At 37.8% G+C, this 14,766-nt stretch overlaps 1 protein-coding gene across 2 annotated transcripts; it reads left to right on the top strand.

Annotated features, from left to right (window-relative positions):
• Positions 1–8,259: 8,259 nt before the first annotated feature.
• On the top strand, positions 8,260–9,473 carry LOC149379167 (uncharacterized). 2 transcript variants are annotated; one of them, XM_089602519.1, is made up of 3 exons: positions 8,260–8,758; positions 8,977–9,132; positions 9,209–9,473. In XM_089602519.1, exons 1-3 carry the CDS (start codon positions 8,270–8,272, stop codon positions 9,281–9,283), a joined length of 720 nt encoding a protein of 239 aa, XP_089458645.1. In that variant the 5' UTR covers positions 8,260–8,269; the 3' UTR covers positions 9,284–9,473. The 2 variants fall into 2 exon arrangements, with proteins under 2 accessions (XP_089458645.1, XP_089458646.1); XM_089602520.1 differs by lacking the exon at positions 9,209–9,473 and having other exon boundaries at positions 8,260–8,896; positions 8,977–9,106.
• Positions 9,474–14,766: the final 5,293 nt, after the last annotated feature.

Here is a 14,766-nt window from a genome sequence, read left to right as displayed (position 1 = left end):
ATAAGGCTTCCTACAGCTGAAGCGTATGGAATATTCTTCATTTGTTCCCTCTCAAGGTCATTTTTCGGACATTGGTCCAAACAGAATTTATCACCATTCACAATGGGTGCTACACTTGGTGAACAATCTTTCATCCGAAATCTCTCAAGAACTTTGTTGATATAGGTCTCTTGAGAAAAACCCAAAATGCCTCGTGATCTTTCCCTATGGATCTTAATGCCAATAACATAAGATGCATCACCCATATCTTTCATATCGAAGTTCTTTGAAAGAAATTGTTTCACCTCATGCAGCATTCCATTATCATTAGTCGCTAGCAGAATATCATCCACATATAAAACAAGAAAACATATCTTACTCCCACTAACCTTTTGGTATATACATTGATCCATGACGTTCTCTTCAAAGCCAAATGAAGTGATGACATCATGAAACTTTAAATACCATTGGCGGGAGGCTTGTTTCAAACTGTAAATGAATTTATTAAGCTTGCAGACTAAATGCTCACCATCACTAGAAGAGAATCCTTCAGGTTGTTTCATGTAAACCTCTTCCTCTAGATCTCCGTTAAGAAAGGCTGTTTTCACATCCATTTGATGTAACTCAAAATCAAAATGGGCTACTAATGCCATAATTGTGCGAAGGGAATCTTTCTTTGAAACATGAGAAAATGTATCCGTGTAATCGATTCCTTCTCTTTGAGTAAACCCTTTGGCTACAAGTCTTGCCTTATGTCTTTCGATGTTGCCTTGTGAGTCGTTCTTTGTTTTAAAGACCCATTTGCATCCAATGGCTTTTAAACCATCAGGCAACTCGACGAGATCCCAGACTTGATTAATTGCCATAGAGTTCATCTCCTCAATCATAGCTTTGTGCCATAAGTTAGATTCTTTAGAACTTACAGCTTGTGAAAACGTTTCAGGATCATTCTCGGCTCCAATGTTGTAGTTCGTCTCTTGCAGATACACTTCATAATCACTAGGAATTGCTGATATTCTAACTCTAGTAGATCTTCTTAATGTTGCTTCATTATTCTCTTGATGATCTTGTTGTACAATCGGATGTTCGATTGGTTGTTCAACATGATCTTGATCAGCAACTTGATCTAAAGGATCAGCATTATTAACTTGTGGAATCTCAATAGCTGGTTGTCTTACACACGATTGAGCTTGAGGAGTGTGTACGATAATCAGTCTATCACTTGAACTAGAAGGTTCAGCTTCATTGTGATCTAATGCAGACACTGAGTCATGCAATTGGCCACTCCCACTAATCAAGTCATTCTCAAGAAATTTTGCGTTTCTCGATTCCACAATCCTAGTATTGTGAGATGGACAGTAGAATCTATAACCTTTAGACTTCTCGGCATATCCAATGAAATACCCACTTATAGTCCTAGGGTCTAGTTTCTTTTCTTGTGGATTATAAATTCTCACTTCAGACGGGCATCCCCAAACGCGTATATGTCGCAAACTGGGTTTCCAACCTTTGAATAACTCAAGTGGCGTTTTTAAAACAGCATTGGTTGGAACTCGGTTCAATATATACACAGCCGTCTTTAGTGCTTCAGTCCACAAGAATTGAGGAAGTTTTGTTTTACTCCTCATACTTCTCACCATGTCCATTAAAGTTCGATTTCTTCTTTTTGAAACACCATTCTGGTCCGGAGTACCAGGCATAGTGTACTGGGCAACAATCCCATGTTCTTGAAGAAACTTCGCAAATGGCCCAGGTGCTTGTCCATTCTCAGTGTATCTACCATAATACTCACCACCTCTATCTGATCTCACAATCTTAATTTGTTTACCAGATTGTTTCTCTATTTCAGCCTTGAAAACTTTAAAGGCGTCTAAAGCTTCATCCTTAGAACGAAGTAAATAGAGATACATATATCGTGAGAAATCATCTATGAAAATGATAAAGTATTTTGGACTACTTGCATCCATGTCAGGACAACAAATGTCTGTATGTATGATTTCTAACAATTCAGTACTTCTCTTTGCACCCTTTTTAGACTTGTTGGTTTGCTTTCCCTTAATGCAATCCACACAGGTCTCAAAGTCGGTAAAATCAAGAGCACTAAGTACTCCCTCATTCACTAACCTTTTAATTATCAGAATGGAGATATGTCCCAATCTCCGGTGCCACAATAGAGAAGAATTTTCACTCATAATACAACGCTTCAACCCAGCAGTAACGTTCAAAGAGCTATTAGCAACATCATTTTGCAGTGTAATTGAATAAAGACCACCAGACAATGTACCATAACCAACAATTTCGGATTTATTTAATAATGTAAAACCATTATCCGAAAAGTTAAAGTCAAAACCAAGAGGCACAAGTCTTGAAACTGAAATTAAATTCCTTGAAAAACTAGGAACATAAACGGTCTTTTCTAAACGTAAAATAAAGCCACTACTTAACACCAAATCGCAAGAATCGACAGCCTCCACATGCGAGCTCATCCTGCCTCCTGAAAGGATGTAGTGCTCACTTCCTACTGGCTTCCGTAGGTTTTGCATACCCTGCAAGGTATTTGAAACATGGATTGATGAACCAGAGTCAATCCAGCAAGTATTATGACCAACATCAGTTAGATTTGATTCATAACATACAAACGAAAGTTGAATACCTTTCTTGTCAAGCCAATTTTTGAACTTAGAGCATTCTTTCTTCATGTGTCATTTCTTCTTGCAAAAGAAACACTTTGACTCTTTCTTAATGTCCAGTTTGACGGGAATCTTGCCTTTGTCTTTGGCACGATCTTTCTTCTTCCTTTCAGAGAAAGTCAGATTCACTTTCTCACCCTCTTCCATAGCCAGCCTATGTTCTTCTTGAACACACATAGTCATAAGTTCATTAATTGACCATTTATCTTTATGTGTGTTATAAGAAATCTTAAATGGGCCATATTGCTGGGGCAGAGTGCACAGAATGAAGTGAACCAGAAAGGTTTCAGACATTTCAACTTCCAATGTCTTTAACTGAGCCGCAATATCCCTCATGCGCATGATATAATCACGCATACCTCCTACTCCAGTGAGCTTCATGGATGAGAACTGCATGATAAGGATACTTGCCAAAGCCTTATCTGAAGTGACAAATTGATCGTCTATTGCTTTCATTAAGAGACGAACTTTGTCATATTGCTCAATTGAACCCCTAATCGCAGCAAATACTTTGGTCTTTATGAACATAACGCAGAGGCGATTAGATCGCTCCCACTTTTCATAAAGATCAACCTGATCTGGGGTACTCTCCTCAGTAATTGAGGGAGGTTCAGGCTTCCTTATGGCATAGTCAATATCCATCCATCCTAGTTGAAGGAGAACTCTCTCTTTCCAGACCTTAAAATTGTCCCTTTTGAGTTCAGGAACATCACATTTAACATCAGAGTAACCTACAGTTTGACTAGCTGCAATTTACAGAAATTAAACATGCTTATTAAAATATGTTTTGAAGAAAATTACTATATCATGTTTTACCAATGTAAAAACATGTTTTTACTCAATGAATCTAGAGACATAAAACTTGTCTGTGGGCTAAAGTTCTAATTCAATTAAATTCACACGATTATGATAAAACTGTCAAACTATGTTCCTTTTCCTAATACCTGTGGGTTAATTAGGAAATATAATTTGATATTTTATCCTAATTAATCATACAAATATTATAAAATTCATGTGGGTAGATTTCATAATATAGCATATGATTAACCACAATTATTATTTTAATGTGATTTTAATTCTAAATATACAATCTAAATTAATTAAAGATGCTGTGGCTATTCATTAATTAATTAAGACCATATAAATCACTAAACAATAGCTTAATAATACTGTGTTAGTCATTAATTTTCTTAATATTATATGCATATTAAACATTAATAAAATAATAAAGCATATAACTTTAAATTAAATGACATATGACTAACACAATATTTTGTTTTCTTTATGTCAGAATGTGCATAAAGCGCACATCATATTATCCATGTAATATGCATTTAAAAACAACTTACTGTCAGAATGTGTAACTAAAGTCCGAAACAAGAGTACGTAATATGCGCACGACAGTTGATACAAACAGACAAAAAGCAAAGAGAATCAAATGTGTACGATTCCATACATACGCACTTAATGGGTTTTAAAAGCAAAAACACAAAAGCCCAATATAGTTATCAGCAGATATATTGCAATCTATATGAAAAACGACAGCTTTATAAAAAACGACATTTCTTCATTAAAACTAAAACGACATGTCGTTTAAGATCGTCTTCTTCACCCATCAGAACAAAATCTGACCCGCGAACCCGTTTAAAAAACCCAACTGGTTCTCCGTCATTTATCCATGGTTTTCAAGATTTTAAAGCCCAGAATTGATAGAAAAACAATTTTAAAAGGATTTGACGTATTAGTTTTTCAAACCAACGTGGAACATGAAAACCCCAAGGATGGAAAAAACAACAACACCATTAACAACAAGGCAAAGGTATGGAAAGCTCTGATACCAAATGTAAGATATATTTACACACACTAAAGGTGTTCTAGCAATATGAACACGTTAAAGCGGAAGCGAAAATGATCGGTTTACCTCCAGCCATTGTTGTGTTTTTCCGGCGAGCTTCGGACTCCGATTCCGGCGAGAATTTTGTGGTTCTTCTAAGCTCTTACTCTCTCTCTTAGATGGTGTTAGTTTCTCAAAATGAATGAGCGAGCCTAGGGACCTCAAAATCGTTTATTATACATTCTCATAACCATCAATGAGAAATATTACGTTATAATAAACGTAATCAATTTGCTTAATTTTGGCTCTTAATTGTGCGTTATATTTGGTCGAAAACCGTTTGTATATGGACCATATTAATGGAGAGATTATTTCCATTGATAGCTAACTCAAAAATGGAAATATTCTTATATACGGCTCATACCAACCTCGAAAATAACTTCCTTTCTACTGCATCAAAACCAAATTCTACGTAACTTGTTTGGGAATGGCTTTTGGAGGAAGATGCTCACAACTCGGCGACTTGTTTAAGGAGTGGTAATAGTGAGAAGAGTAGCTGTTCAAGATGGCATGATCGTTCACGCGTATTGTTATGCCATTATTTCACACACAACGAAAATTGTAGTTATATTATATTTCCCCAAAAGAGAACAAAACGTACAGATAGCCTAGTGGTAATCGCTGGCTGGAGGATTGAAGTGGGTGGTCCCCGGATCGAATCTCGGCAGCTAACACGCAAGGATTTATTTTGCTTTCGCCACATCAAACGCCTAGCTCACCCTCTCTCCTAATGGGCCTTGCTTCCGCGTGGGCCTCCTGCATGGTGGATTTCCCTCTGAAACACCAATCTTCCCCCCAGGCGAGCTCGACCTCCAGGCCAGGGTCGACCTCCAGGCGAGCTCGACCCCCCAGGCGAGCTCGACCTCCAGCCAATGGTCGACCTCCAGGCGAGCTCGACCCCCCAGGCGAGCTCGACCTCCAGCCAATGGTCGACCTCCAGGCCAGGCTCGACCCCCAGGCGAGTTCGACCTAGAAGGCAGGCTCGACCTCCAGGCGAGCTCGACCTCCAGGCGAACTCGACCTCCAGGCAGGATCGACCTCCAGGCGAGCTCGACCTCCAGGCAGGGTCGACCTCCAGGCCAGGCTCGCCCTCCAGGCGAGCTCGACCCCCCAGACGAGCTCGACCTCCGGGCGAGCTCGACCTCCGGGCGAGCTCGACCTCCGAGCAGGATCGACCTCCGGGCGAGCTCGACCTCCAAGCAGGCTCGACCTCCGGGCGAGCTCGACCTCCGGGCGAGCTCGACCTCCGGGCGAGCTCGACCTCCAGGCAGGATCGACATCCAGACGAGCTCGACCTCCAGGCGAGCTCGACCCCCAGGCGACCTCGACCTCCAGGCGAGCTCGACCTCTAGGCGAGCTCGACCTCCAGGCGAGCTAGACCTCCAGGCAGGATCGACCTCCAGACGAGCTCGACCTCCAGGCGAGCTCGACCCACAGGCGCGCTCGACCTCCAGGCGAGCTCGACCTCCAGGCAGGGTCGACCTCCAGACGAGCTCGACCTCCAGACACGCTCGACCTCCAGGCGAGCTCGACCCCCCAGGCGAGCTCGACCTCCAGCCAATGGTCGACCTCCAGGCCAGGCTCGACCCCCAGGCGAGCTCGACATAGAAGGCAGGCTCGACCTCCAGGCGAGCTCGACCTCCAGGCGAACTCGACCTCCAGGCAGGATCGACCTCCAGGCGAGATCGACCTCCAGGCAGGGTCGACCTCCAGGCCAGGCTCGCCCTCCAGGCGAGCTCGACCCCCCAGACGAGCTCGACCTCCGGGCGAGCTCGACCTCCGAGCAGGATCGACCTCCGGGCGAGCTCGACCTCCAAGCAGGCTCGACCTCCGGGCGAGCTCGACCTCCGGGCGAGCTCGACCTCCGAGCGAGCTCGACCTCCAGGCGAGCTCGACCTCCAGGCGAGCTTGACCTCCAGGCAGGATCGACATCCAGACGAGCTCGACCTCCAGGCGAGCTCGACCCCCAGGCGCACTCGACCTCCAGGCGAGCTCGACCTCCAGGCGAGCTAGACCTCCAGGCAGGATCGACCTCCAGACGAGCTCGACCTCCAGGCGAGCTCGACCCACAGGCGCGCTCGACCTCCAGGCGAGCTAGACCTCCAAGCAGGGTCGACCTCCAGACGAGCTCGACCTCCAGACACGCTCGACCTCCAGGCAGGCTCGACCTCTAGGAGGAAGTCCAACCCAAAAATTGTGAAGGCAATCCCAACCCTGGTAAAGCTCACGAAACCTGAGGATCCTTCCGGTAAAGCTCACAAAACCAGAGGATCCCTCCGGTAAAGCTCTCAAAACCTGAGGATCATTCCGGTAAAGCTCACAAAACCAGAGGATCCCTCCGGTAAAGCTCACCAAACTAGAGGATCCCTTCGGTAAAGCTCACAAAACCGGAGGATCCCTCCGGTAAAACTCGCAAAACCTGAGGATCCCTCCGGTAAAGCTCACAAAACCAGAGGATCCCTCCGCCAAGTTTCCATAACTTTTCACATTCAAAATCCTATAAATACCTCTATTTTTCCCATTTGGAGGTAAGTTTTGGCTCACACTTACAAAACCTCAACTTCTCTCTCTAGAACTCAAAGCGCGACACCTAGACTAATGTTGAGCGTCGGAGTGCCCGCCGGAGGAAACCCCTCCGCGGTCCTTTAGCTTACGTCTCTCTCTTTTCTCAGGTGACGAGTCGTCGGAAATCTTTTTCCGGCACGGCCGAGGTACATGTGTTGAGACAACTTCAACGTTCGACCACCGCGCGGTCATAAGGTCCGGCCCTAGACCGAACCGCGGACCGGTTCTCGTGTTGATCCATTTTCAGGCATTAACACGTATCATCATATAAATCGTCTCTTGAAAATATTGTTTTGTACACGACTTTTTGTTTTAGATTTTTTTCTTTTAGAATTTAGAATCTAAATTATATTACTAAGTACGTAGTGGCACGTGTGTTTTTTTTTAAATCATGTTTTCTTTGGTTCTCCCCGAGTACGTCGCTTGCAAGAGAGTTGTCTTCATGCTTTCGTCGATTCACCGTGTCTGCAAAACTTAAAAAAAAAATTATATAATTTTACTCATTGCTCTTTTTTATTTTTTTTATGGATAATGTAGGTGAAATCGTATTTTTGTTCCTCCCAATATTTAGGATGATGAGCAACGAGGACGTGGCGGCGGAAGTGGATGGGGACTAGGGGTTGTCGGTGAGTTCGGTAGTGGAAGCTGCCATGTAAATGTGGAAGAGGGATTTTCCGAGCGGTAAAATTGATGAATTGGTCAGTTGCTTGCCCATTTTTTTACACAATGAGATGAACAAGATTGGGGTTGTAATTGATATTAGTCATTATAAACCTTTATAAACTATTATTAGCATATTTTAACCTTCAATATTGGGAATTGAAGTTCTGAATGAGATATAAATTAACTGCATTCGAAATTTCATTTTTTTTAATGCACCTTAAATTTGTTGGCATTTGTGAGTTAGGGAATGCAAACAGACTAGGCCGTTATTGGTTGTCAATTGCAAGTATTTTTTTCTATTTAATTTAGAGATTTATAACGAATTAGCCATTTCATAAGAGGAAAGTTAAAATTTTGGCCAAACTATCAATTCTATTAAGGAAATAGCCAATAAATATATTTTGTTCCTGTTTTGCCCTTTTGTAACTGATTACAGAGTTGTTCTTCAATATTTTGTCACAGCCCAGCCTTCGCCGCAATGCCGACCGCGATCGTCGACGATTCGTGGGAGGAGACCAGCTTCGACTCCTCTGCAGTGAAGACCTTCTCGCTTTCGTCGAGCTCCGGCGGGAAAAAGACGACGTCGATCGGCGGCAGATCCGGTGGCGGAGGCTCTCCGCCGATCGCCAGCGGGACCGACGGCACATCGCGGATGACATCGTCGGAGGCGACGGATCGGGAGGCCGAGGAGGCTGCGCTGTGGAACTCGATCGTGGACGAAGCGGCGGCGATGGAGGCCTCCGCGAGAGACCAGTCTCTGAATAAAGAGACAGTATGGGATTTCATTTCTCCGGTGAGCGCGAGGATCGATTCCGACGAGTCCTACGAGGAGTTTCCGAATCTCTCAAAGTCGGCGTCGGCGCAGGAATCGGCTGTCGATGGTGACTCCGCAGAAGCCGCGACTCTGCCGGCCCAGAGGTTCGAGCTACGCGACGATCCCGATTTTTGGAACAATCATAACGTTCAGGTATGTAAACTGACAGTGAAATTCTGCGATTTACGCGTTGGGTGTTTTAGGCGTACGAACCGAAGCGGAACGATGGAAAACAGAAATCGCCTCGGTTCCTTTTAAAACCTTGTTCTGAAATTAGTAACTACAGATTTGGTAACTCCTGAATTTTTGATGAGTAAAGAATAGCCCATACTAAGCGAGATTTGCGTGACCATTTGATATCTGAGATGTAGGTCATGATTCGGATTCGTCCTCTGAATATCTCGGAGCTGTCTCTCCAAGGATATGGAAGATGTGTTCGTCAGGAGAGCTGCCAAAGAGTCACTTGGTTAGGACCTCCCGAGTCGTCTTTTACGTTCGATCACGTCGCAGATGAGAATGTCACCCAGGTAAGTTTTCTGATCTATAGCTTTGCCTTTAAATATATCAACAATCACAGTCAATGTAATTTGGGGTGAAATACAGGAAAAGCTATTTCAAGTGGCAGGAATTCCCATGGTAGACAATTGCATGAGCGGCTACAACAGCTGTATGTTCTGAATAATCAAAAGAGAATTTTTTTTGTTTTGTTTTTTAATTTTGATGAGGCGGTGGGTTCGGCCACGTGGCAGCGATATCGGTGAGGCGGCTAGAGTTTTGTTATTTTATATTTTCTCTGTAGTAATTCTGTTGAAAGTGTTTGTCCTATAATTTTCTAACAAATATGTAGTAAATCGGATTTACTGTTATATTTACCATAAAAACGACTGATTTACTCAATGGTTAATACGATTTACTGTTAATATGAAATAATTAGTAAATCATATTTACTGTTATATTTACCATAGAAACGAATGATTTACTCAATGATTAATACGATTTACTGTTAATATGAAATAATTAGTAAATCGTATTTACTGTTAAATTAACTACAAACTATTATGGTAAATAAAATTTACTTTTGTTCTTGTTACGATAAATAAGATTTACTATTGTTCTTATAACGGTAAATAAGATTTATTATTTTTTTGTGACGGTAAATAAGATTTACTATTGTTCTTGTTACGGTAAATAAGATTTACTATTATTCTTGTAACGAAAAATAAGATTTACTGTAGTTTTTGTTATTGCTAATTAGATTTACTAAATTTTTTTTGTTATGGATGATATTATTTACTAAGATAGTTAATAATATTAACCTAAGGGTATAATTGGAATATTGGAATGTTGTCATGATAAATTGGCTATTTTCCTAAATATGTTAATAGTTGGGCTATAATTTTAAAGTAGGGGTGTCATTTTGGCTAGTTCTTTAGCCGGCCCTTTAATTTATTTGTTTGCTTCGACACTAACCTATGAACGAAGGTTATATATATATATATATATATATATATATATATATATATATATATATATTTTGTTCATAATGGTTTATAGTTATTTTTGCAAATATAAATGAAAACATTATATGAAATGACTATCCTCGGTTAAAATTATAGCTCACTATTCAAAATATTAAAGATATAGGCCACATTTAAAATATAATTAAAATTTTAACTATTTTGCAAATTCTATGTTTTGATTTGGCTAATTAGCAAGAGTCCCGAAAAAAAAACATATAGGAATGAACTAAAATATTAAAATTTGTAATAATTTGGTTATAATTTTAATTTTAATTGAGACTTCTAAATGCAGATCTATTAGTCTAAATTATGGTATTTTTACTAAATCAAACCATTAAATTAAGAGAGAGTGAATCATATTACCCAATAATTAAATGTTAATATTTTAGTTTAATGATCAAATAATAAAAAATAGTTAAAATAAGATAATGTAGCAATATAATGAGATATTATGAGGGAGTTACATAGTGTTATATTTTTAATATTTGAAATAAATTATAGTTTTGATTGAAAGAAAGAATTAGTCTCTTTCAAACGATTTTTTTTCTAAAATAATTATTTGTCACCTTTGTTCAATAAAATGTTTTGATTGCAAACTTATCTTTTCGAAAATATATTCTAAAATGTTAAGATATAATTTAAGTAATTTTCCAAACGAGCTGTCTTTTGTAGTTGAAAAGTTGAAAGTCAAGAAAATTTATATCGTAGTAGACTATGATGGAGTGACGTTGTATAATTAATGATAATGAGCACTGCTGTTAAACTATCATATGTGACTTAGATCAAATTGGTGTGGGAAGTTGCACTTTAAGTATAGATACTTTTAATATAGATGTTGCTCTAATCTACACTAAATTTTGTGTCAAATTAATTTAAAATTTTGTGTAGTGAATAGTATCACACAAAATTTAGTGTGGAGTTGTTCACCTACACCAATAATTTGATGCAATAAAATTTTTTACGGCAAATTCATTCCAAAAAAAAATATTTTGTAATTTTTACTATAATTTAAATAATTTATAAAAATAAAGTACATATCATTAATTAAAAAACGATATTAAATAACATTACATTCATAAAGTACATAACATAAATTACACACAATACATATTAAATAAAATATCACACCAATTATACTAATAAAAATAAAATACAATATCAATAAAAATTAAAAGTGCCACACACGAAATAATAATAATAATAATAAAAACAACCAATGCCAGTAATAGAATTGATGTTTTCTTTATAAGTAAGAATGAATATACTAATGATTAATTGATCATTTATGAGAGGCGTACACTAATGATACATATTAGCGATTATCAACGATTTTTATGTTGTTTTTTCACGTGCGTGTTTTTTTTTTGCATTAATTTATTTTGAGTATTTAATTTTACCTGTGAAATTTAATGTTTATGTAATTTTTAACCTATGAATGTTATTTCAAAATACTTTTGCTTTTTTCACGGTGATTTTTTTTTAAATTAATTTTGTGATGCTAACATAATATTAAATATTATTATAAATTAATTTATACTACTTATATAGAAAAAGTATTTAATATGGTTATTATTGACATAAAATCAATAGAGAGGTTAATATACAATTGATTTGAAATAATACTCAAGAGTATAAAAATAGAATATTATTTTTTGGTGTGAGAATTTGTGTTATGGGTGCGAGAAGTGGGGTTAGTCGGCATGCATGAATGAGTATATCAAACGCTGAGAGCAACTTTAATGGTTTACTAAAAAGACTTACTAGTAAATTATGCAAAATTGAAGCAAGTAGCTCAACCGTTGTTTCAACTCCATAGAGCAAATTTTATCTAACAAAATCAATGGCCTCACTCTTTTTTCAACAAGTGGGAATTGCATAAAAAATAAAATATGATTTACAAGTGTGATATACTAAACCAAGGAGAGAGATATTGGCTTACCATTAGGAAGAATTATTGCTTAAATAAGTTGTAGCTTGATAAACTTATGTGTCAAATAAAAATAATGTAGTATTAGAAGAACTCCAATGCATAAGATGCAAAAATTTTACACATCATCAAAAAATATATTTATTTTTAGGGTAATTTAGCAAAATAGCCAAATCAAACCTTTAACATTGCTAAATAGCCAAGGTTTTGTAAATACTAAGTAAATAGCCAGATATCATTTAAGACACTTCTACATTTACTAAAAAGCCCAGGCATTTCCCGCCAATAAGCACACGGTTTACTTAATAAAAAAAGAAAAGAAAAGAGGTAACGTGTAAACGAGAATCAAGGAAGTAATAACTGCAAATTAATTACCGATTATCTCTCCACCAATATTCAACCTGCCATTAAGAAAAAATCTCTGTTAATGTATCTTGATGCGTTGTAAAATGTAATCATGTTTCAGTGTTAATGTATGGGAAAAACCATTGTGAATGCGTTTAGAATTTTGGGTGTTTGGATGTTAGAATGAAAAAATAGGTGTTGACATATTTTGCAGTAAATCTGAGTAAATATTGGGCAGTTTAAATTTTTGTCGTGTGTAAATCTTTATTTACACATATTTACACCGAGTATGTCAATCCTTGGATTTTACAACAATGTATGGTTGTTAATATATGTAGTAAATGTGTGTAAATATTAAGTACTATTATATTTGGTTATCTGGAAGTGTTTATTTACGCATATTTACTGCATAAGTTGTCATAACCTTAACTTATTTACATATATTTAAATAATAAACGATAAAATATATTTCTGGCCGAAAATATCAGAAATAATCTATAAAAAGAAACAAATAAATTACAACTTCCACGTCCATTTAGTTCCTAAAATAAAGGGAATCATAAATTGACTAAATCATATTCACACTTATATCAGGAAAACAATTCAAAAAATTTCGGGAAAAAATTTAAACCGAAAATTCAAATATGTAATTCAAAATTCAAACGCACATGGGCAATTTTCGGAAATAAAAAAAACCTATTATTGGGCCACGTCATCGGCATGGCTATTTACTTAGTATTTACAAAACCTTGGCTAAATAGCAAATCATAAGGTTTGATTCGGCTATTTTGCTAATTTTTTGTTATTTTTATTTTTTTTCTCCATCCACATAATTTATTATAGCATTAAAAAAAAAAAGAACACTCCAATGAAAGCAGCGATAAAAGTTGTTTGAAACGGGTTTCACTCTACCTAAATTAATGGTGTGTTTTATTATTTTATTATTTTTTTTTATAAATACTATAGGTATTAGTGCTCGAAAGTGGCATTATTGTCATAATAATTATTATTCACAATGATAAGTTATAAAAAAAAACAAATAATTAGCTGTGTAGCCATCTAAAACACTAGCAATTTGGTTTTAGTCAACCTTTCGTTAATTTCCCGTAAATAGCCATCTTGCTTACGTGGCAGCTTATTAATTGAATTAGTTTTACCTTTTTGCCCTTACGCTATTTTAATTAGGCAATTTTTTCTTTTAAATTTCGAATTAAATATTGAAACCGAATAGGGAAGTTTTCAAATTTGAATTTTGAATTTTGAGCAGATTTTGAAAGTTCTCAGCCCATTAATTGCTATGTATTTAGAAATTTTCAGCGTTGACTTTAGGTAATTAGTTTCTAATTTCGTTGCAATTCATTATGGATAAAATCTGTATATATATTCTTCATTCATTGATATTATTTTGTCTTCCATATATTCATAATTTCCAGAATTTTCGTGCCCAAAATATTTCCAGAATTTTTTCAGTTTATTTACACGAATATACTGTAAATATGCTTTGTATTTACAGTGAATATATTGTAAATAAGCTTCGTATTTACACGAATATACTGTAAATATGATTTCTATTTACACGAACATACTGTATAAAAAAAAACTGTTCTTCGCGGAGTCCATGATATCGATCAGGACCTTTGGACGCAGATTCTTCTCTTCTCGGAAAATTCAAACAGGGAGCACGAGAGAAAAATAAAGTCATATCCTGCGATTGAAATTAATCATTCAGTTTTAACCAACAAAAATCAATTCAACAGCGTCCATAATTTTTTTAGTTTATTTACACGAATATACTGTAAATAGGCTTTATATTTCCAGTGAATATACTGTAAATATGCTTTGTATTTACAATGAATATACTGTAAATAAGCTTCGTATTTACACGAATATACTGTAAATATGATTTCTATTTACACGAACATACTATATTAAAAAAAATTGTTCTTCGCGGAGTCCATGATATCGATCGGGACCTTTGGACGCAGATTCTTCTCTTCTCGGAAAATTCAAACAGGGACAATTAATTGCTTCTAAAAAAATATGAATATTAACTGCTTCTCAAACAAATAGAACTAAAGGAATTTTGAGAATCAATTCCCTTACCTCTCTCAGCAAGAAGCTTGTCGATTTGCACATGCGTTCCAGGAACAAGAATGAACAAAATCATAGATCGTTGCCTTGAGACACGGGATCGTCGCCGCCACCTTCGTCGCCACCAGCAGCAGCCCCACGCCGCCCACCGCCGCGTACCCCAAAATGGCCCGCGCCTTCGTCGCCGTCCACCGCGATCCCCGCGTCACCTCTTCCACAACGTCCTTCTCAGATTTGAAATCGTCGGCGGGATCGAGGCCAAGCGCGCCGGTGGCGGG

Source organism: Urtica dioica, chromosome 12 (assembly GCF_054948205.1).
Source record: "Urtica dioica subsp. dioica isolate 48M chromosome 12, U.dioica_male_clone48M_v1_H2, whole genome shotgun sequence".
Lineage (NCBI taxonomy): Eukaryota > Viridiplantae > Streptophyta > Magnoliopsida > Rosales > Urticaceae > Urtica > Urtica dioica.
The sequence above is the reverse complement of the archived record's forward strand: the minus strand, read 5'-3'. Positions and strand labels throughout refer to the sequence as shown.

Bases quoted from the DNA above. Each gene is read 5' to 3' on its own strand.
- LOC149379167 (XM_089602519.1), top strand. From the start codon at position 8,270: ATGCCGACCGCGATCGTCGACGATTCGTGGGAGGAGACCAGCTTCGAC. The intron at 8,759-8,976 runs GTATGTAAACTG...TCTGAGATGTAG, and splicing joins GGAACAATCATAACGTTCAG to GTCATGATTCGGATTCGTCC. The intron at 9,133-9,208 runs GTAAGTTTTCTG...GGTGAAATACAG, and splicing joins CAGATGAGAATGTCACCCAG to GAAAAGCTATTTCAAGTGGC.